General features: G+C 41.7%; 1 protein-coding gene across 2 annotated transcripts in view; it reads left to right on the top strand.

Moving 5' to 3' along the window:
* The window catches only part of nectin3a (nectin cell adhesion molecule 3a), a 37,598-nt gene extending 23,103 nt beyond the window's left edge, over positions 1-14,495 (top strand). Inside the window, exons 2-6 of one of the 2 annotated variants that reach the window (XM_085379771.1) lie at positions 1,234-1,581; positions 5,166-5,465; positions 7,413-7,530; positions 8,799-8,950; positions 11,245-14,495. In XM_085379771.1, the coding sequence (XP_085235897.1) occupies positions 1,234-1,581; positions 5,166-5,465; positions 7,413-7,530; positions 8,799-8,950; positions 11,245-11,900 (1,574 nt within the window). In that variant the 3' untranslated portion in view covers positions 11,901-14,495. Of the gene's footprint in view, positions 1-1,230; positions 1,582-5,165; positions 5,466-7,412; positions 7,531-8,798; positions 8,951-11,244 lie in introns of both variants that reach the window. The other variant, XM_085379770.1, reaches the window with a different exon arrangement.
* Positions 14,496-24,256: the final 9,761 nt, after the last annotated feature.

The following is a 24,256-nucleotide window of genomic DNA, read 5'->3' on the forward strand; positions in this document are numbered from 1 at the left end:
AAATGTGAAGACACAACCATTCATTTCACCAAACTGTAACTTTTTGCTGTGGTACTGTATTCGTTTTTCTGTCTACAGTATTCAGATGGTCATTAATGGGGCGATCGTGGCTCAAGAGTTGGGAGTTCGCCTTGTAATCGGAAGGTTGCCGGTTCGAGCCCCGGCTTGGACAGTCTCGGTCGTTGTGTCCTTGGGCAAGACACTTCACCCGTTGCCTACTGGTGGTGGTCAGAGGGCCCGGTGGGCCCGGTGGCGCCAGTGTCCGGCAGCCTCGCCTCTGTCAGTGCGCCCCAGGGTGGCTGTGGCTACAATGTAGCTTGCCATCACCAGTGTGTGAATGTGTGTGTGAATGGGTGGATGACTGGATATGTAAAGCGCTTTGGGGTCCTTAGGGACTAGTAAAGCGCTATATAAATACAGGCCATTTACCATTAATGTTCAAAGCCAAGTTTACGGGTTGCATTTAAAAAAAAAACTGTGGTGGGCCTTAATTCAAATTAAGGGCCTCATAAAAATAGGCAATGAAGCCATCCTCTGGCTTGCTTTGTTTCATCTCCTTCCAGTAAATTGTTTTCTTGCTTGTTTAAAAGGTACTCTGATAATTAGCAAAAGGGACAGGCTGAGTGTCCTGTGGTGAGAGTGTGTTGCTTGTTAAGAGCAACCCAGAACCCAGAAGATATTTGTTCTGCTTTTCAACCACAGGAAGAAACATGAATGAAACAAATGGCTGTTAGTGTAACCTTGGGAAAACTACTCAGAATGTTCTGATATATTGCTCCATTATGTTTGGTGCACACTGCTAACATTAGAAAATTGGTCCAACATCTCACATAAGTGGGGGAAAAAATGTGTTGTAGTGCAGTTAGATACCACATGCCTTGTGAGTATATGCTGATGTTCTGTTTCCGAGAGTTGACACAATCCTCCAGAAAAAAATCTTCCTGAATTAGCTCATCTCAGCTACTGTTTTTCAAATTTAATATCGTCTGGTGGTGATAGTACATCTATATCAGTGTTGTTACAACTGAAAAACTGGATGAGGAGACGCAAATTGAATCTATGTGACTTCCCAGACAATTTTCTTCCACTGCTACACATCAGAGAATTAAAAAAAAATCTCTTAATCCAATGAAGTGACATTGTCATGAGAAATTCATTTTTCCCATTTTAATTATAAGCTGAAACTCTGTCTTTTGTATTTCTGAATCCCAACTCTGTTTTTTCTCTCAGCAGGTGTGAGCAGTAACCAGGTAGTTGTTCCTGAAAAAGTGAATGCAGTGCTGGGAAAGAACATCACACTGGGCTGCCGAATAGAAGTGGGTCCCAGCCTCAGCTTCACGCAGAGCTCCTGGGAGCGTCGTCTTCCTTCAGGCACTATTACCCTGGCGGTATTTAATCCCGAGTTTGGAACCTCATATTCTTCACAATATGAAAAACGTATCTCATTTGTTTCCCCTTCAATACGAGATGCCACCATTACCCTTGAAGGAGTTGACTTTACGGATATCGGGTCCTACACCTGCAAAGTGGCTACATTTCCTTTGGGCAATACACAAGCATCCACCCATGTTAATGTTTTAGGTAAAGTACTGCTTCCTCACTTCACTTCCTCACTGAGTGGTTCTTCATATTGTCCTTAAATCTCACTTTTTAATGAAGGTCATTGTTTGTTGTGATTTAGCAAAGCCTAGGTGAGCACTCAGTGTCTGCCCTGGAGGAAACAGCGGCTCCCTGAAGCAACCTAACGTTTAAATTACAGCCTGGACACATGCCATGTACATTTAAATCCCTGCAGGAATCTGAAGCTGCATAAAGGCTGCTTTGGTGTGGTCCCACCTATCTCCCTCCCCCACTGTTACTTTAAAAGAAAAGCCAATGTAACTGTTTTTATATTCACAACATTATATCCAAATGTTTCACAGAGTTTCCATGGCATCCTCTGTAAAGTCACTTAGGCCCTACATGCAAGACACAAAACGGAAACCTTCTCATTCAGCAAGCACATAAATATAATGCAGCAAGTTCAGAGTGTCCCAGCTCAATGCAACTTAGTTGCTTGCAACAACAGTTTAATTGTAGGGTGTGACACAGGGTGACTCTCATGACATTTAGTTGCGTTTTGCTAAGCTGGATTACAACTACAGTCTGCACCTCTTTCCCTCAAGGCTGTGACGATTGTTGATAGTTTTCTCTCCTTTAACCATTTGTCCATTATGTCCTTAAGTGATAATCAAAGCAAGGTTATTTGCCAGGTCACTAAACTAAAAATGAAAACTACCTGTGGATCCCTTCTGAGCTTCCAAATAAAATAAACAAAACAAAGCCGTATTATATTTTAATGGGTTTTCCCATTAGTATGTTCTTATTTTATCCAAACACAAAGCATACATTGAAAGCAGCATACGTTCCTTTACATAGAAGTTTCTCACTGTAGCCTCACTTTCCAGAGGAGCAGAAACACTGAACTTTCCCTGTGGTCAGCGTATGTTTCAAGCCCTAAATTGGTGCCGTTGCTGAGAGGAGGAGATTGCAGTGTAGGCAGCAGCAGGTTCTCATCATCCTCCAGAGACTGAAGGAGACTCTGATGTCTAATGAGCGGTACATTAAGTGCTGCTGTGACAGCCACGGTGTCTAGAACCTCACAGGGTTCAGTTACAGCTTTCTGTCTTCCCTGAACACCTTCTTGCATATTTTGTTTTTGTTTTTTGGGGGGGTGGGTGGGTCTTATATGGATGCATATATCCACACTCAAACACAAAAGCACATCCTTAGTCCTACTTTACATTTCAGATGTAATTAGGGTGTGGTGTATATTCTTTGCAGTATGATACATGTCAAGTGGAATGTAGATTATCTCACAGGGTATTTCTCTGTGAGAAGGCACATCACGATTACAACACCAAATGTCAGCAGGTTCAGAGAGGAGTGCCTTCCTCATCTCTGCTTTGTTTAGAGGTGACTTTTACAGTTTCCTCCGCCACTCTTTTGATCATGCAGCCCCACTGTCACAAGTCCAATGTGAACAACAACCACAGCAAACAAGAATTTCTGAATAAAACAAAGGTTTCTGGAGAAAACGTCATGGTTATTCCAGCATACGATTGTGTACATAATATTGGTTTTCCAGTGTAAATCAAAGTTGTTTTAGTTTCAGCTTCAGTTTGTAAGTTAACTTAAGATTCCCAGTTTTGATTCCTGTTTATACTCTGAGGTTTATGCGAAGACAGACGACTGCGTTTTCGTTCCTTTCAAGTGGACTAAAGTAAATCAATGATACTTTCAAGCCCATGAATAATGCACCAAAGTCACGACAAACTTCATAATGATCAACAGGTGCAAGAGACGTCAGGTTAATTTCAAACCTCACACAATCGTGATGCAAAACTTGCTATGAATAGTATCAGTACTGTGAGGCACAATCTCAATAATTGTATTAGCTTTCTCACGTTCTTTCATTTTATCTTTGTGTCAACAGCAACTCATAAAAAGGGCCAAAGCTTTTAAGGAACAGTTCAACAGGAAATGTTCTTTGCTATGTGAGCCAAAAGTCCTCGACATTAAACAATCGGAAAGAACCAAAGGAGGAAATTTTGACACATGACCCATTGTTTTCAGATACTTGCAGGGCAAAAGGAAAACTACTGAAAAAATAATTGGCTGTCTTTTAAACAAAACACACTAAATTACTGGCAAGATGTAAGTGTGTACTAATAAATGGTCCTGCTGATAACTCTTTAGAGGTTTAAGCTCCTCTGACTGTTCATATGGCCCAAATTGCAACTCTGTTCTTGAGAAAAGAGCCCAGCAAAGAGATGGCTTTTTCCAGTCTGTTGCCATACCCGAACTACTGCTTCAAACAGTTAATATTTCTAATTATTATTTTTTTATGCTAGATTTTACCGTAAAAATGTTCCAGTGTTTAAGTGCATGGCCATTGACCATGCTTTTAAACCTTTTCTTTATAGAGCTTCCCACTCAGCGTTTAGTCTGCATTTGTGGACAGGAAAGGGCCAGAGCAGCCAGATTGCTGAAGGGAAATCGTTACCCTTTCCCCCAACAGATTTCAACTCATCCAAAGCGTCCCCCTCCCTTTTTGACAGCAACTTCAAATTAACACCCCTGACTGATTTAGGTATTCTGATGCTTCAGCCAGCTCGCGTCCGAACACAGAGCTGCTACTGTTTATAGTCAGAGGCCTGCAAGGAGGGGCAGGGAGGAGGGAGTGAATAATGTGAGGTAGAGGACTAAGAGCAGCGTCCCCACCCCGGGACAGGAGACGCCAGGTTATTTTTGGAAAAAGGCGGTGCCGGTAGTTATTTGAATTTGTTGTTGGAACTCCTGCCTGTCTGAGGTGTCTTAAAGATGATGGTCTCGACTTGCAGCGCTTGCCCCCGTGCACCACCTTTAAAACTGTCACCACTGTAGTAAGTGGAACAGCTGTTAGTCTTCATTTAAAAGAGGCAGCTAGGGGGGAGACGGTTCAGATTGTGCACTGCGGGACAAAGAATAAGGCAATGGTTTGTGATATGTTTATTTTGTGATAGATTAGAATAAGACAAACAGTTTTTACTGCTTTACACAACAGGTAGAGAGTTGAATTCTAGTCATGTCCCCTTCACATGGATCTGTTTTGTTTCTCTGTTGAGAAAATCCTTGTTGCGTTTAAACATTGAGTCGTTCTCAGGAAGCTGGTGTATCATTCCTTCACCTCTAAAGTGCTGAGAAGAGTACGGTAACTCAGCTCCTCGTCTTCCAGTACAACAAAGTCAAATATAAACACAGCACAGTGTTGGCTGCACAGTGTTTTTCTTCAAAGTCCCATGCCTGCTTCAGGTATTGATGCACTTTTCACAGAACAGGACTAATGGAGGTTACTGCTTTGTATTACCTTCACTCAGACATACTTTATTTTTGACACACAGCAATAAAGAAGTCTCCACAGAAATGTGTACATATAATTGAATGGCGTGGTTCATTAATTTTTAAAGCATATAGGTGAAATGGAAGAAGTCAATCTGTGCTCTTTTGGCAGTTAAGTACACTGAAGCCTCCGGGCATTATTTATTCATATTCGTTCACAACGGGATCGATATTCATTTTGTAATCTTTCCCCCGTTCTGTCATTTCTTCCCCCTCCTCCTTCTCTTCACTCTCCCTTTACACAGTGGAGCCAAAAGTGTACGTGTCCGCAGGCCCCACAGCTCTGCTGGACGGTGGCAATGAGTCACTGGTGGCCACCTGCATTGCAGAGCGTGGTCTTCCTGAAGCCGAGGTTTTCTGGGAGACGGAGCTGTACGGGCGATCTGAGAAGCAGAGTCAGAATGAGGCAAACGGCATCACCACCGTACATGTGCGCTACATGTGGCAGCCACGGAGCTCCGCCCAGGGGAAGACACTCACCTGTGTGGTGAGACACCCAGCCCTGCAGACAGAGTTTCGTATACCCTACATGCTAAATGTCCAGTGTAAGTAATGAAACATAAGACCTTCCAATATAGATACCTTAGTTTTGGCTAACTGCAGATACACAGTGTGGCTGTAATACCAGTGTTGAATTAATTGGCTGTATTCCTGCTGAGGAAGAGCCAAGGAATCATCCTTGCAGGCTTAAATTAACATTGGTTTTCTAACTTTGTTTAAATAAAATGTAGCAGTTAATAAAATGTACTGATTCTGTATTAATTAGTAAAATAACAGATAAAACAGGCTCAAGGTAAATTTAAAGCACATTATCATAGTCTTGTCTTAGCTCTGAGAGAATGTTTAGGCTGCTGTCATTTACAGCCACAAAACCATACACATGTCATGAGCTTCCAAGAGTCAGCTGAAGTGAAATAATATTAGTAAAGTTGTGTACAACACATTATGTTACCATAAAAGCGATAAAATCTACTGAACAAGCATTACACTCAGCCAATGTCCTCCTTGTGTAATTTCTCTATCACTCAACATAATACGTTTAAAGGAAGAGGAAGAGGCGCTAAAACACTGTTGTGTCAACTCACATGACCATAGATTTCAGTTAAGTAAAAAAAAAATCTCCCAACACATAAAGAAAAGCTGCTGGTATAGCTGTGTGAAATCCCTCCAAAGTGCTGATAGCTTCCTTCGTGCTATGTTATCTCTCACACTAGTTGCTGATACTGAGATACATCTACCACTTTGATCTGGCATGCACATATCAAATCTTTGCATCCTTGTTTTTAATGTCAACACTGAGGCTGCTAATACAGATAAATAAAATTATTAATCATCACTTTAAAAAATCAGCTGTCTTTAAAACAAAAGTCTCAAACACAGCTGAAAATGTATGTAGAGGTAAAAGTGTCAAATATAATCCTGCAGCCACTGCACTGAAATGCTTTTACAATATAGAACAAAATAATCATCATTATTATAACACTATATTTTTAGCCCTAAAACAACCAGTGTATTTTATCAATATTAACCCGTGCTGCTGCCTTGATTTGCAATGAGCATGCTCAGTAAATGTTTCTTCCTCGCCTATAAAAGAGCAATTTAGGAGTCGTCTTAATGTTCTAATCATTGATGCATACTTCCTTGGCGAGCAGTAACGTTACTCTGTGTTTGGACTGTGTGAGTGCAGGCTAATGAAGGTGTTTTATGAAATATTGATCAGACCTCAGCAGGAATTCAAGTAGCAGACTCGGGCTGCTGGGGGCAGCGGATGGAGACGCAGAAAAATCAAGGTTAATATGGGAAGAAAGGAGCTTCCCAGCTCAATAAATCACACCAAGTGCAGAGGCAAGGGATTCTAAGTGCAAAAGAAGCACAATTTCAACGTTGAACCGTGTGAAAAGGGTCAGCGGACATTGTGGGCCAAGACATCTTCTTGTGCGAAATAATGAGTTCCTCATTTATCCTCCAGAGAAATCAAAATGAAAAATTGGATATCTAAGACAGTGTTTGCCATGTTTTATTACAGTGGCATGTGCTGGGCTTCATTTAGGCATCCTCCCGTCTTTCTTGATTTTTTTTTTTTTTCCCCTTTGTCGTGGCGACGCAGTAGAGTGTATTATTAGCTGCAGTTCATCTGCTGTCTGAGTCTGTCATTTTCGAACTTTCCACCAACCCAGGATCATTTGTTTGTTCGCTTGGCTCGCTTTCACCAACAGATCCTGTGCCCTGTTACAGTCCTGCAAAGCCTTTTCTTTGTCGTCATGTGCTGCTGTGCTTTATAATACGTGCTTTGTTTCCTCCGGAAAAGCTCATTTGTCATCAAGCTGCAGGGATCACAATGACTGATTGTGAAGTCCAAGTCTTTTAACTTGAAAAAGAAAAAAAGAGAATAAATGATGGTCAGTGTGACCAACCCGACTGCAGGAGGAGGTTAAAAAAAGTACAGTAAAATTGTGATTTTTAAAGATTTTTTATTGTATTTTGTTTTACAGTTGCACCAGCGGTATCCATCATGGGAATTAGCAAAAATTGGTACGCTGGCCAAGCAAATGTGAAATTAAACTGTGAAGCCAAGGCCAACCCAGCTGCGCGTCAGTTCACATGGACCAGGTCAGTATGCCTCAACAGTCTCTGATATGTGAAATACAAAAAATGCATTATATCTCTCACACACATTATTATACTGGTCAGTCAAATAGCTCAATAATTAACACAGTTACTTGCAAACTGTGAAAAGCTTACAAGTTCTTTCAGTTGTAATTCAAATGGATAAACTGACTAAATGTGGAATAAACTAAATCTGCAGTACCCAGGCAGGGGATTAATTTGGAAAGGAAAGTGCTGAAGGCAATCCAAGAGCATTATTGCAAAACAGAATGCATTAATCATTTCATCTGAGTTATCTTGTTTGCACAGCACCACCAGCTATAGATCTAAATTTGGACTTAAGGAATTCAAGGCCAGGTACTGCTTAGACTCAGCTGTTGTAACCTTTGCAGCGCTGAGTAGAGTTTGAGTGCTGTAAAAGCGACGCACTTGTCAACTCATAAACCCGAGAAAAATCTTTTGTTGTCTTAAAGCAGTCGGGAGTTTATATTCATGATCTGCACTACTGAAGAATGTAAATAATAGAAGCCAGGGGTAAATACTCTCTATGGGTCATCAAGTAAAATCTCACTCACACGGAAGTACCCTGAAACTTGTGTGTTAGCTTAGTTGATCAGTAGCTCGTCCAATACCGGGCTCAAGGGACGCTTCATTAGCAATTACGACGGGACTGATCAGCTGTTGTTTGGTTCATTTGCATATATCTAAGATGGGTTTAAACAAACCTCAGTGAAGCAATGAAGTGAAGAAGCCTCAGTCTATAAATTACCTCCAGCATAACTTTCGGGCCTGGACACTGGAGCTGTCGAATGCACTGCTGCGCCCATCGGGAAGACTCCCTGCTATAAATAAAAAGATTCCAAACAGTTCATGCATCAGAGCAGCGCTGGCCTATTGGCATCTCTTTGTCATCATCTTGCTTTGAAAACAAGGACTATGCTCTCATTTGGGCTGACAGCCTCAGTAAAGTCTAGACAGCCAACCTCTTTTGGGCCAGACCTTGTGTTCATGCAGAAAGCTTTTTCCTCTCAACTGATGGCAGAGCAGGCAGCTCAGATTATCATGTGATCTTATAATAGTTGCACCAGGAAAACTGGACCAACAGCGCAGTGATGTCATCGCAAGTCTTGAATAGCCTTTTTCAGTTGTACATCGAAAATGATTTATCTTAAATATGAAGTAGTGATGTTTTTTTTTCCAGTCCTGCAGGCTTTTTTCTCTGTTGTACAGCACGCTGAAATGTCTGTCTGTCATGTTTAATTTGTGTACAGGTTGGATGGCTTGATGCCTGAGGGTGTTGAGATCTCAAACAATAGCCTTGCTTTCACTCGGCCATTGGAGCGCAATGATTCTGGAGTCTATCACTGCGAAGTGACGAATGACATCGGTACCAGCAGTCAGGTTGTGAACATCTGGGTACAAGGTATTTTTTCTCCCTTTTCTCTCTCTCTAGCTATTTAACAGCTCTCTTGTTGTTGTTGTTGTTTTTTTCTTTTTTTGGTTTTGTTGTTTAACCATCTCCAGGGTTTTCACAAGAAAAGTTGTTTGACTAATTTAGACAACTAGTAAATTAGTTGCCAGGAAGGTCCCTAAAAATAAATCAAAACAGCCATTGTATTAAAACCAAGAGGGGTCAGCTTAGCCCCTGCAATCAGATTAGAGTGAAAATCCTGATGTCATCTCAGGAAATCTTGAGAGCTTACTCACTCTGAAACTAAAATGAATAACTGCCTTTTTGCATTTTTCATGCTTTTCTCATGTAGGATTAAATTCTTTTTTAAATCAGGGCCCATATCAACACTTTTAGCAGAGCTAGGTCTTTATATACGTATAAATGCCCCTGCCCTGATCCGCTTCCACACATTCCTGGCAACAGAGGAGCACGGGGTGCAGATAGAGTATCAGTACCAAACGTTTCCAGTGTTGTGGCTTTGGCAACATTAGATGTTTCAGATAAGGAAGCGGGTGTTTACCCCTGCTTGCTCAGCAGAGTACGCACTCATGTAGCCTTTCTCTGTGTTTTGTTTGAGGTCAAGTTTCACAGCAGGACCTAGTGAATTGTGCTTGCAGATTTGCAGTACACACAAGTTTGTTTTTGTACACCATGAAATATGTTATTGAGGAGTTGTTGTTTTTTTTACAGCTGCAGTTGCACAAATTATGATCGAATTAGTTTAATTGAGCACTTCAGAAATGAGACTATCAAGTAGAGAAAACCTCTTAATTGTATACTGGGGTTTCCCTGCAGTTGGATTTGTTGAATGTTGTAGATCCATTGATACAATTCTTGTCATAAAACATGCAGCTCACTGAACTGCCCCCGTCTGCCATCAGGGTGCGGATCCTGAGAACTCTACATCATTTTATTTTCATTTCTCCTCTCCTTCTTTTAATCCTATTCCAAACAAAGCTACTGCTGCTTTTGGCCACGTATTCCTCTAACACACGCAGTCTTTTTGGTTTCCCATTGTCGAAAGGAGTGAGCTGGAGATGTCCCAAAAAAGTCTGTCAAGCTCCATCTGCGTACAGTCCTGGTTTGGAGTCCCGCTCCAAACAAAAGCACAGCTGACATCCTGTCCGAGATGGACTTGCGCTGAGCAATTATCTTGCTTCTCTTGTCAGATATTACAACTTGGACATGCGGCCCCTTGCCTCTCTGTCCTGTAGAGATAGTTGGGTTGAGCTCAGTGATATTTCCTCCCCACACCCTCACCCTCCCCGGAGCTGTTTGGTGTAGCTGTTTCACATTCCCAGTTGCGTACGCAGCCTTGTGGTTTTTGGCCGCTCGTCTCTCAAATGATCAGCTACATAGTTGCAGACGCTTGTAATCTGCGTGGGGTTAAAATGTGCCGCTGCAGGGTGGGATTGATGGTGACTGATGAAGGAAGTGATTGCCAGTATATCGGTTCTCCAACCTTGATCTGTCTTCCTTTTCCTCTCTCCTGCTTTTGCTTTACTCCTGATCCTTCAGGCTCACACACTGTGTGTAATTGTAGGTAATTAGATTCTTACTCAGTTACCAAATCATGGAAATCATTATAGCTCTATGGGGATTCAGATTTTGATAACTAGTACTTAAGAACCTCCTGGTGATGCAGACCTTTTATTAGTGCGAGTCATATTGCTTTGTAGTCGGGCCTTTGATCTGCCTGCGCACTGATCGACAAGGAGTGTCAGACTGCTCTTCGTTTCAGAAGCTGGAGGTCATCATGGAAGCACTTATCCTGACCTTGAGCTCCAGGCAGCCCTTTCCTCTGCAGCTGTAGCAGAGAGCAAATCAGATGCAGGAACCGCACATCGATCAGTGTTTCAGCTTCTCACATGACTTCCCCACAGCAGAGTTTAGAGGGGAAAAAAGAGGGGAGAGCTAATCACACTTTCTCTGATGCGTAGGAGTGCACGTGCTCCGATCCCTCTCCGTCTCACTGTCATGTTCACGCACACATTGACATTTAACACTTAACCTCTTTCTGCCCTGCTTATTTCCCCCCGTTTTGCTCTACAGCACAGCTTTCAGCAGGCTCTCTCTCTCTCTCTCTCTCTCAAGAGAGGCATGTGTCTGTGCAGTGTTGGTATAAATTGATCTAAAAACCATTCGCACTTGCTTTGTTACAGAACATAAAGTGTAGTCTTTCTTCCTTTCAGTTTTATGATTTGTCTCTCCATCTGCTGTCTTTCCTCTCTGGTTTAAATCATTTCATCACATTTGCTCTGCAGATCCTCCCCCCACCACCGCAGCCGCCAGCACCACTGCCTCTGTCCTCCACGACACCCCTGGAACCGGCACTGCTGTGGACCGGCGGACAGCCCCGTTCACCTCCCCCACCTTGGCGTCCTTACACGACAGCAGCCTGGGTACTATAGTTGGTGGGGCAGTGGGAGGAGTTCTCTTCCTGATCCTCTTGCTGATCCTTGGCGGGGCTTGCTATATGCACCAACGTCGAACCTTCAGAGGGGACTACTACACCAAACAGTATTTGGGACCCTCCGACATGCAGAAGGAATCTCAGCTGGACGTGCTGCAGCCGCACGAGCTGCAAGAGGTCTACGGGGACAAAACGAGCAAAGGTAGCCAGGATCTGAAACCCAAATTGGGTGGGGATATCATTTACCCCGACTACACACCTGAGCGCAAAGACAGGGACGACTGGGTCGACAGGGGAGATGCCAACAGGGGTTTCAAGGAGGGAAACTACTACCCAGATCACTACAACAGCCAAAACATGCACCCCTGCGGGCCTCCTGTGCACAGCCCCATAGTCAACAACGGCTCCCCCTATCTCCCGGAGGACTGCTATGACAATGGTACAGACAGCGACTACGTGTCCCACATGGACGGATCTGTGATTTCACGCAGGGAGTGGTATGTTTGAAGAAACAAGCAAATGGAGGGGGAGAAATGGACAGCTGACTGAGAATAATTTGACAAATGACAGATTTAAATATCATTAAAAGCTGTGTCATTTCAGTTAAAGGATAAAAGAACATTTCTCAGCTCAGTCTCACAATGAGCTCTTTGAACAATACTGCTCTGCCTTGATTTTAACCACTTAAACCTTAAGGACATGGACATGGATTGCGTTTCACTTTTGTGGCATTTCAAGGAGCTGCAAATATGCTGGAGCGCCTCGGTGATATTATCTGTGTAGGTTTAAGAGGCTTCAGCGTACAGTGACGTTTCATCTGATGTGAATGAGGTTTTTCGTTCTCGTGTTTGCTACCTGTCTTTGTCGCAGGTCACATGTCAGGTGTTCAAAGCCTTGTCAGTGAAGTATTTATTGCCCTGACTGACTGAGCTCTGCTCCCATTAAATTCTGTGGCATTAAAAAAAATGATCTCATGATTGCTTACAGCCTTTTCGTACAGGCGAGCTGTTTATCATGACCGCGATCAGTATTTCTAGCAAATTATATTGCATGGTTTTGTTTTGGGTTTTTTGTTTTCCAAAGTATGTTTGTAAGTGAAAGGGAAAGTCGTGTTTAAAAGGGAGAATTACACAGGCATTGTACCAAAGGAAAGAAAGCTGACTTTACATAGACGCTGCCCCCGTGCACAGCTCTTCTGTGGCTTTTGTCATTTCACAGCATCTCCTGGAACTTTGTTATACTATGGAAAACCTGAGCGCAGTCACACTTTGTGGATATAGTTTTACTTTCAGCTCCAATTATTTTATTTTGTTATATAGTTGTTGTTTGTAAAATGCCAGGCCTGGTTGATTTGAAAACACCCATGGATTTGATGTCACAGCAGCTATGTACAAAGCAAAAGGGGCTAGTAAACCGCTCAACTCAACACCTGATCTGATAAAACTGCGAATGAAAAAAAAAAATCAGTCATTGCTATCTGCCATGGTTTTTTGGAAGACGATTTCTTTAAATGTGAGACAGCAGAAAATGTTTGACACTTTAGGTTAGCAGCACAGTAATAGCAGACTAATTAAAAACTATAATCAGTGAATGTAGCTACTTCGAATGGCTAATCCAGAAAAAGCACAGACCCTAAGTAGAATTAAAACATTTGCTTTGATATTAACTTACTCATTTTACTCAGTGGAGAAATGTGTTAATTCAGTCACATTCATGCAGTGAAAAGCACAACTCTGTTATTACAGTTGTGAGCAAACATCAAAAGAAGCCACCCGGGCCTTGGCCTTCCCCACTTAGCCATGATAACAGGCTGTGATGCTGTCTTTTCCATTTTCCCTCCTCACTATCCTCGGATTTCTGTCGGTAAGACCAACACCAATAGGGTTTTTTTTTTTAAACTTCACTTCAAAGTAATGTGTTATAAATACCAGATGTGACTGTAACGGCTGTCATCATCTAACATTACGCGGCTCCATAAACCACCAACAGTTTCACTGCTCCCGCTCGACACTCTAGTGTCGTGATTCATTATTGTAAATAAGCAACAAATGGAGAAGGAGTACTAATAAACTGATCCTTCAGTTTCAGATTGGATGTGTTTGTTTAAAGTGTGATTGTTTGAGTAGCTTGGAAACGTCGCGAGCAGTTGACGTCACTACTGTACAGGCCCTAATGCTGGGGTTTGGCTCCTCCGAGGATACGCAGCAATCATGGAAACGGGAAACTTAATCCATGAATGAAAAAATCAGAACCATGTAGGTTAAAGCTGTCTCTGCAATGGCTCCCCAAGGGAAATATATATATTTTCTTCTTTTTTCCTACAAACAACAAAAAACTTGGAACAAACCCCAGGAATATTAAGTTAAAGCTAAAAAGTCGACATCATCAGTGATCTCATCTGTTCCTGCTTGATTTGACCTCAGCCATTTGTTTCCTCAGGAATGATACATGAATCAAAGTGACCTATGCTAAGTCTCGCATGAATGGGAAAACGTACCCTTTTGGAAACGCACCACTTTAGTCAGCTTGTGTGTTACAGCTAGAGAAAAGTCTATGAATATGTATTAAAGTCAGATCAGGACAGGAGGTCAGGTGTATTTATTATTATGAGGTTTAATAGATTTTGGACGCACTTAAAAAAACCAAAAATATTTCTCCGCCCTTGATTTCTCATGCCAGAGCTTTGGTTGAAGGTTTAGAAGCTGAGAATAAACTACTTTAATCTCTTCAGCTCGCTCTCACTCTCATCGCCAAAACACACACACCCGCCCGCCACACATCTGCCACTGCAGCCCACATTCAAGGAGCAGTCCTTGCCTCAGACTTCAGGCTTTTTAATTAACTTTTATTTTTTTCCCCCCGTCATCACACTCGGCGACAGAAGTGCCCGGGCTCTCTGATATATAGCACGTCCATGTCTGCATGTGCGTTTTGTTTCTTTTTTTTTTTTTCTATGGCCGATGATTCATAGCTGTCTGCTTCAGTTTCTTATTCAGTCTCAGCTACATCTCAGAAAGACAAAAATGAGCTGGAGTGATGAATGTTTTTTTTGTTTGTTTTTGTAGTTGTTTGCATGTAAATGAAACTATTTGCTTTTTATTTCTCATCACAAATGTTTCTATACGTGTACATATTGGGATTAGGTTTCGTTTAGGATTAGCTGTTCTCTCGGTTCGGTTTAAATGTTGGTGTACAGTTTGTTCTGGATTCCCCTACTGAATAGTTGGTGCCTTAAATGGGCTGAGCAATGCACAAGCTTAGGAACTTAAAACTATTAATATCATTAAAGAGGAGGACCGACTGGTTCTTTAATATGTATTTCATCTCCATATTTAAGATTTGCTGTTATCAAAGCATTAGAGTTGACAAAAGGTTGATTGTCATGCCTTATACGTTTTAAAAGAAGGACACATGTAACAAGTTGGTTACTGAGAGAATTGCAATAAGCAAAGTTTCACTGGGAATTTAGTCAAGCCAGATTCATAGAAAATATTATTGTCCTGTAAATATGCTGGCTTTTTTTATCATTATTATTATTATTATTGAAGAATCTTATTTTTTGTATGAGGTCTGTAATTTTCTGAGTATTAGTTTATCTTTCGAGCATTGAGGAGCTTGTCTCATGATAACATAGGCGGCGATCCTGTTTTCACTGCATTTTGTATTTGTTCTTGAGAGTTTGTGACCAATTATTTTGTACATTGTCATTTGAATGATTGATGTCTCACATGAATCGGAGATGGAAGTTTGATAGATTGTATTATGTTCCTTTGTTTGCAATAAAAACCACCATTATTGCACTCAGTTGTGTCCTGGGATTCTGTTTTTGCAAAGGATTTTAAATTCTTTTACTTTAATTATCTTGCATAGAGGTTTCCCTTATCAAATTAAAGCCTGTCAGTAAGACACAAGACTAGTACAATAGCCTTGCAAACCTTACAGTTAAGTCCGATTGAGATGTGATGGGCATGCAGACTTTCAGCTTTAATTCAGTAGTTTCACAAAAATGTTGCAGTATGTTGGCTACACCAAAAGTTTAAAGGTTTCTTTAGCTTTTTTTAGTCTAATTATGGCTTATTTCACTTGCATCAAGTTTGGAGCTCATATTGAAAATTCTTGTTAAAAGATAACAAATGCAAGTTCAACAGTTCTTAATGTCTTGATGCATGCTCAATCATCCAGGTACGTAAATCCCAAAAGGTTGATTCTGTCCATCTGGACGTAGTGTTCTCAGTGGGAGAAACGCTTCGTCACTCATCCAAGTGACTTCTTCAGTCTCAGCTGACTGCAGGTTTCCCCAACAAGAAGGCCCTGAGTAAATGTGGTTGTCCCAGCTGGACATTGTCAAAGCTGGGAAGGCACCTAAAGAAACCTCCAGCCGATCCAGGAGAGAAGAACAACTGCTGCCTAAGCAAAAATCCATAGTGATCACCTATGTGTCAGGAATATCGGAACAGCTGAGACGCATTTTTTCTAAACACAGTCTCTGTGGCTTTTAAACCCCAAAACAGGCTGGGCCCAAAAAGTCGTCCACCCCAAGGATCGGGTCCCCAGACACAATCAGAGTAACATAGTGTACGCCGTTAAGTGCCAGGAGGATTGCCAGGATTTATACATCAGGGAAACCAAACAATCTCTCGTGAAGCGGATGGCACAACACAGAAGAGCTACCTCATCAGACCAGGACTCTGCAGTCTATTTACACCTACAGGCCAGTGGACCCTCTTTCAATGATGAGGATGTACACAGAGGACAGAGAGGATCGCTAGTTTGAGCGCGGAGTTAAGGAGGCCATTTACGTGAAAAGGGAAAGACCATCTCTGAAAAGCATAGTAATGATCAAGGAACTGACCTCACAGGCCATTGCTCATTCAGTGGGCTGGTTTCAATTATTGTGCAAATGTACTGTTTACAAGGTTGGGGAAACCTGCAGTCAGCTGAGACTGAAGAAGTCACTTGGATGAGTGACGAAACGTTTCTCCCATTGAAAACGCTACGTCCAGATGAACAGAATCAACCTTTTCGTTCTTCTTAATCTGTCATAAAATAAAGTGCTAACAGTGTTCACCTGATTATGTAACTACATGTCAATAAACTGTCCAATTAATTCTGATCTGAAAGTACGGGTCCAGTGAGCTTGTGATCTCATTCATTGCCTTTGAAATAGCTCCTTTAAGAATAGGGACGAGGTCTGCGACCACTTGCAGTCAGTTGAGGTTAAGCGGTCAATTGCATGCAATCTGTTTGCAATGAATCAGAAATTTGTAAATCCACTGCTGGCTACAGACACAGAATTCACACTCACTTCTTAGATTCGGACTGACTGATTGATTGAAATATGCCTGTGCTCATAAATTAAACAGCAACCTTTGCAATCGGTCTGTCTGTGTGATTGCAGTCAGTGTGAGTCAGACTGGAGCTGTTTGGAAACAGGTCCTAACAGACAACCGGCGCAACTGCCTTGCAATTGCAAGTGGTTGCTGAGAGACTGAGGCTGTTGGATGTTGATTGCCGCAACTACTTACATTCTGTTGCTGACAGCAAAAATACTACATGCAATTATCAGGCAACCAGCAGTTTATTTCTAGTACCAAGGACATTGCTGTCCTCCTATAGTGTAAGTTGTAATACAATGTGATTGTTCGTTATTATTATTATTTGATTTAAAATCCATCGTGGTGGTGTACAGAGGCAAAATTGCAAAAACATTTGTCATTCATCTCCACACACACTTGTTAAATGTAAAGTCAGGGGTCAGTTTTGGTGAAGAAAGTGTTTCAGTCAGTGTTGACAAGTCTTCATGTTTCTTTGTGTAATGTTTCACTTGTGGTGGAAAGTTAATTCTTAATCTTGGAAACAAGATTTGACAAACAATAGTTGTGTTCTGGTTTAAAGGTCCACCATCCTAACACTAGCCCCAAAGAACAGCTAGTTTCATTTTCAGCTTCGCTCTATTAGAGAGAGAATATTTTTTTGTATGTGATTGAACTTGTTTAATTCTCTAGTCCCAGTGCAGATATGATTTTAAATATAGCCAAATTGTGGCGGTGAATGTCATTGATTCCAGTCAGATTAGGATCAATGGGGGTTAGTCAATTTCCATCTTGGGGTCTTTGTGGTTTTCCTTGAGCCCATTACTAACCACATGTGCAGTGCGGTGCAGCACATTGTCCTGCTGGGGAAAACCATTGGCATTGGGGACCTTTGTTAGGTGTGTGTGCTTGTCTTCAGCAATGTTTAGGTATGTGGTACATGCCAAAGTTTAATCTGAAGGGGTTGCCAAGACCCAAAATTTTCTGGTCAGTGTTATGCAGATCATCTGTCAGCGGATATTGCTGATTGGGGGACATTACAGACTTGTGTCCATTGGATGTCTGATCATGGATGGATGGATGGATGGAATTCTTCCACACATGAAGTGAAGAGGTCATTGAAGCCAGAAACCATTAATCTCTGTCACCTTCCTCCTCTTCCACTATCCACACCTGTGTAGTTACTAACTGACCCATCTCACAAGGCTCTCCATCCTGTCCAACTCACCACCCTCTTCATCACTGGTTCACAGAGAGAAGAGAGCGATGCCGCTGCGTTTTTGTCACACCCGCACCAAATTCAGGGCTACTGACCACCCACAACTCCCCCCGTCACCCATCAGTCCTCAAAGAATAAGTTGTTTCTCTTTAAATACTGTGAACTTCTCACACTGAAATTATGCCCTGAAAACATTTACAAAGGAATTTACAATGGCATCCCTAATCCAGGCCCTCCTACTCTAAGTGCCTGCGTTTAATCCCCAGTGTTAACCTGGCTTTGGGAGTGCCGCTCACTATCAATATGTGTTGTTTAGCAAAGTGACAATCGCTCCCTCTGGTCCAGATTAAGCGGAGAAGGAGAAACCAGATACTTAATCCTTTGTGGCATGGAAAGAAAACTCCCTTCTTGGACTTCACTTTCATCACCTCAGGGTCCACGTCTGCCAGAACCAAAAGCACTCACTCTATTATCACAGTGTTGCCTGACTGGGATAACCCCAGCCTAATCCATCACTGCTACCATCTGCATGTTTGTGCAGGCAGGGTGGGTAAATAACGCCGTGTTGGTGGGCTTGGGTTACTTCTTGTTTTTCCTTTCTTAAGTTTTTGGCAGATGGCTGCAAGGGGCATTTTTTCACACATAATGAATCAGTCAGCAAATGTGTTTAGTTTTGTTACCTCGTAAACCACAGCGGGTTCCTTCAGCATTCCTTACAGACCCCACCCAAAGAAGTTCACACCAAAATGGGGATTCTCCATCAGACTTCAACAAGTCAAGATTTCAAGTTTTCTCCCTCCTTGTTAGTATCAGCATTAACTTTATGTTGTACATTTCGTAGAAGTGAGAGGTAGCCACGTGTATTTAGTTCTGTGACCCTATTCTTCTTCTTCGAAAACAGAGGTTTTAGCTAATGAACACGACCGCAGCCCCGGGGAGCTCACATCAAAGGCCACAGCTGACTGAGCTGAACAGACAAATTGTTTGAACGCATGGATTTGGAAATAATGAACTACTGCAGAGGGTGGGAGAGTGTGGAGCAGTTACAACAAAAATGTTGTCACATGGCCCGCGGTCTCACCGGCCTTGTCTCGGTGTGAAGCGTGTGAGGCTTCGGGGCAGGGGCCAACTGTAACGGCAAATACTGGGAACAGAAAAAAAAACGTGTTTGACATAAACAGCTACACTTGTTTTTCTTTAGAGTGTTCACATTTTACTTAATGTTTTGATATTGAACCTTGATTTCGCTGTAGTTGTTTCCCAGTACATAAGATGACATGGAAATGCAGATGTTCAGATTTCAACAGTGGATCATTGGCAGCTTGTGTGTAAAAGGTGTCGCATGCAGCAATGAATCCGCCTCCGCAGCCCCTCTCAGGTTTATTGACCTTAACACTGTGGTTCAGCTCTTTGTTTTGGTTTTCCACCAAAAATCTTTACTGTTTTGGCTCATTTTAAAGCTCTCATAGGATTGTTTGTGCCTGCTCTGTTGGCTGGCAATTTTTTCTCTCCATGTCTAGTCATGGTTCAGTAGTGACCGAACCAATGTTTGTTCTTCAGTGTCCTTCTTACACTTCCTAGCAAGAGAAAGTTTGTGTTAAATGATTGTTTTCAGCTATTTCTTAATCAGCTATGATAAAATAAAATAAATTACATGTGCTCAAATGTCAAGGATGTGAAGAGAAAAAAGGCTCACCCGGTTCTTTTCCTGGTGATGTTGACACTGGGGACAGAGAGGCGATGTTGGTGACTGTGCTTCAGTGGGAAATCTAGACCATACCTCTGTGGTAACTCCATCCTATCAGAAACCCTATGATGTCACATACGCCATCTTACTTGGACCTCCCCAGAAAGGCAAGAAGAGCCTTTAGAAAAGTCCCAGCATTTTATTTGTTTCCATCTGCTGGCTTTGCAAATAGAACATAGGACATAACCATAAGGTAATTAGCAGACAATGCACAATAAATGTCAGCAGTGATATTATGCAGGTTACATTGCTGGTTCTACAAAGATTCACAGCAGAAGTCTAAAGCAGTGAAGTGTTACAGATTAAGTTCATAATGCAAACAAATGAGAGAGAAGTCTAGAGGTGCATAAATGTAAACGGTTTCAAAGTGTTGGCTCAAGTAATCAAAGTCTGTTTACGTGGCGAAGACACTGAGGCCGTCTGTTTGCAACCATGTGCTAACCATATTAACTGTTTAAACAAAAACAAACACAGACGCGTTTTTGTTTTTTTTATTCATTTCAGTAATTTGATTAGAGCAATACTTCTCACTTTGTAAGAGACTAGACCTTTGTTCTGCATGGAAACAACATCAACATCTGTCTGTTTGTAGTTGAGTTTTGACCAGGAACATGATGCCAGGCATTGCTGAGATGAAACATATGGTATCTCAAGGCAAGCATCCATCCACTGGTCATTTAGAGGGTGCAGTTAAATATTTGACTCATAGGCGTCACCCATTGGTTTTGGTCATTGCAATCTTGTTTTTTCAGGCTAGACAGCTGAACTGAGCTATGACCACCTAGAACTAGTGTTAACCAGCTAGCTCCGGTAGCAAACCGCAAAATTCATTGTGATTCAGGTTTAAAAAACGAAACACAGAAACCAAAACAACAATCCTTTCAGCAACTTTTAGTGTAAACAGATGCTGTAAAGTTGGGCATTTTAACACAGCATGGGTGATTTTGGAGTCAAACTCAAGTAGCCGTTTATGGAAGGGCAGCTTTAAACAGGATTCACTCTTGAGCCAAAAAACATTTTGACTCTCAAAGTGACAACAAATGTGAATCCAAATGAGTCATTTTGATTTACATAAGCTGAATGTGTAAATGTAAAACGTGACAATCTATTTTCTGCTGTCCCAAAATGCTCAAAAGTTATCAACTTTGGTCCTTAAAGACCTCAGAAAACATTTAAAGTACACCTGGGGAAATACAACTACTGAAAGGACCCTGCCCAGAGATTTTGTTTTTGTTTCGATTATGACACAAATTTCAGGCCACATTTTGTTTTTTTATTCTTGCTATTTATTTTTAAAGGATCCCACAACAAATTAAGGAGTAAGGAAGTTAGTGAAGTAACTCTTTACACAACTAGTCGTTAACTTGAGAAAGTCTATTGTCCATAAACAAATGACAAAAAACTCCATTCTGTCCTTAAGTTTTCCTTCACCCTATGGATGGAAAAGTGGTGCTGTCTGCTAAGAGGGCTGCTGTTCCACTCTGCCTTTTGGTGATTTACATGCCATAAGTGTAGGTTTTCATTGTTACAATGGAGAATTTAAATGATGCCGTATATCACCGACATGACTGCCGCAATGGAAACCGTCTTCATTATCCACTTTCTACTGCAGTGTAGAAAGAAGAAAAGAGCATACAAATTTTGCCTATACAAAAGCTTCCAGGAGACAAGGGGTTCTTATCTGAAGCAGGGCATGTTTAGAAACCCTGCTGCATCACCTTTAAGCAGTAGATTTGACTGGTTTGCTGTACTTCCGACAAAGGAGAGAGGCTGGGCACTGTGACAAAACCCCCTTTGTGCAGTGAGTCCTCAGAGACTGAGAGCAAAGACAATGAAGGTTTTCATCGATGAGCCGCATTGTTACTCTGGATTGCACTGAGGGCCATTCACAGATCAGATCCCGTGTGCGGTTCCCAGCCCGCTCTGCTGCCATGGAAAAGCTTGCTGCTGTGAGGCTGCGTTTCTCTCTGCTGACTCAGAAAGTTTTCCAGAGACACTTTAAGGAAAAGTACTTGGAGCAGCATATCGTGTTGTACAATATAAAGTTAAATGGGGAAGACAGAGTGGTTTTCTCAGGAGTCCATTAAATATAGTATAAACATGCAGGTTGGGGGAGTGTAGCAGTGAGAAAATATCCATCAGATCATTTGTCGAGGAGAACAGCTATCACTGCAGCCACCTTTAAAGACAAAAAAGCACTCATGTCAGGGTGAAAGGAGCAGACAGTTAACTGTGTGGTTTTTATATAAACCAGCTTCTAATTGGGCTCCGGGCATGCTACAACCTCTGATCAGAATGGGTGGGCAGCCATGTTACTGGGCGGCGACAGAAAGACCCCCATATCCCCCTCCATTGTTCTGCAGTGCTGAAGCAGATATAATCTTCAGTGAATTTTAATCCCTCCAAAACAATGCAGTGGTCCCTGGGAAGTCACCGTAGGGTATATAAAAGGTAACAACAACACACATTTGGAGCAGACTGAAATGCCGTTAGGAGTCAGCTGCACCTGCATATTTATTTGTGAAAGATATATGAGGTGCCTGGAGAAACTGCTTGTTTTATCATTTTAGGGCATCTGTCCAGTAACTGTCAGGATAGTTCAATAAAACGCAAAAATGTCAAACTGCTGGTGACGCTGGAGGACAAGTCAGAGGATCCCAAAAGTCATTAGAATACGTCATCCGGGAACTACGAATAGCCATTTTGGAGATGCTAAGATATTTCACCGTGAGAACTTTGAAACTCCAGAGATGGGTCAATTTAAGTACACAGTGATTTGAGCTGCTCTCAGAAAGCTGCACATTCTGATGTGTGCCACCCGGAATATTTTCAAAGCCAAACAAGTCCAAGCTGCAGTTTAAGTAACATGAAACAAAAAAAGGAAGGGTGACCCTCTTAATTCAGATGAGAATTTGCTCTCTTCCTCTGGTCGAACATTGTATTTTCTGCCTTTTTTCTTCAGTACAGTAAGCACACAATCACCCAAGGTCGCTGTGATTGTTAACTAGTGTGGTCATGGAAACACTCTGCATATCTTTAACTAGTCTATATGGCCTCCTCTAAGACTGAGATTGAGGACCTCCAACAGTGCATTTAAAGGGCACTTTTTTGTTTGTTCACTGGGGTTGCATGTTTACACCAGCTGGGCCAGACATTGTCATTTCCATTTGCATATTTGAGTTGAGCATGTTTGAGGCCTTGCTGCTGCTTGGTGAACCACAAGAACTGCGGGCATTTCCAGGATTTTTTAAATGGGGTTCCACAGGAAGCCTAAAAACTGGCCCGTGAGGGTGGGACAGCCCATGGAAAATAACCACATTCTATCAGAAATGAATATAGAACAAAACCACTTTAAAACTGCATGACAGTTCAACCAGATACCATGCACAGACCTCCTTCCTCCATATACATGTATTAGGAGAGGTGCCTTCCCTTGGCACTGAGACACAACATTCAACCACAAGATAACGGAGTTAACAAAATGCAGTGTGATTATAACCATTAATCTATTTTATCAAAAAGTAGTAAAAGAACGCTGTCTCACACGTCTTTTGTTTCAGGTTCACCTTTGCAAAGTAGAGAAATTAGGGAATTGTGGGTAGTAGATTAAACCACTGTGGAGCAGAATACACCATATTTCATCTATGATTATCACAGAAGCTTTAAGTGTATATTATTACATTATTTAACATTGTATAGTTAAAGTGTAAAAAGTATTTGCCGCTTCCCGATTTCTTGTTTTTCAGATCATCAATTAAATTTTAATATTATACAAAACTAAAGTGACCCTGGCAAGCACAAAAAGTGACCTTGTACTTCCCAAGCAGTTGTAACCATTACACTATGGGCCTATGTAGAATTTTTTTTAAACTAAACCTAATAGCTGCTTGTTAGACTTTTGGCAGCAAGAACTATAAAGAAGTGTTTGTGATTATTGTTTGTAAGAATTTTGGTCCACTCATCTTTGCATAATTGTTTTCATTCAGCCACTCTGAAGGATTTTTGACTATGATTAGCCTGTTAAGGTTATACCAAATCATCTCAATTGCATTTAAGTGTGAATTTTAAATAGGCCACTCCAAAACCTTCATTTTGTTTCAGAGGTGGATCCTGCTGCATAGCCAAAGTGTGCTTGAGCAGAATTCATGGTTCTATCAATTGTCCAGGCCCTGAAGTAGCAAAGCAGCCCAAGACCACCACACTAGCACCACAATCTGTGACTGTTGACTATTCTTTTCATGAAATGGAGTGTTACTTTTATGCCAGATGTGATGGGATGCAAACATTCCAAAATCGGAACTTTTGTTCCATCAGTCCACTGAATATTTTCCCAAAAGTTTTGGGGATCATCAAGAAGTTTTGGGGGTTTTTTTTGGCAAATATGAGACAAGCCTTCGTGTTCTTTTGGTCAGAATTGAGTTTCACCTTTGAACTCTTCCAGTCTCTTTCTTATTGTTCAATCCTGAACTCTGACCTTAACTGAGGTAAGTGAGGCCTGCGGCTCTTTAGATGTTGTCCTGGGTTCTTTTGTGACCTCCTGAATGAGCTGTTGATGGGCTCTTGGAGTAATTTTGGTAGGCAAGCC

Source organism: Rhamphochromis longiceps, linkage group LG14 (assembly GCF_057381845.1).
Source record: "Rhamphochromis longiceps isolate RC_006_pf linkage group LG14, R_longiceps_female_GT1.1, whole genome shotgun sequence".
Lineage (NCBI taxonomy): Eukaryota > Metazoa > Chordata > Actinopteri > Cichliformes > Cichlidae > Rhamphochromis > Rhamphochromis longiceps.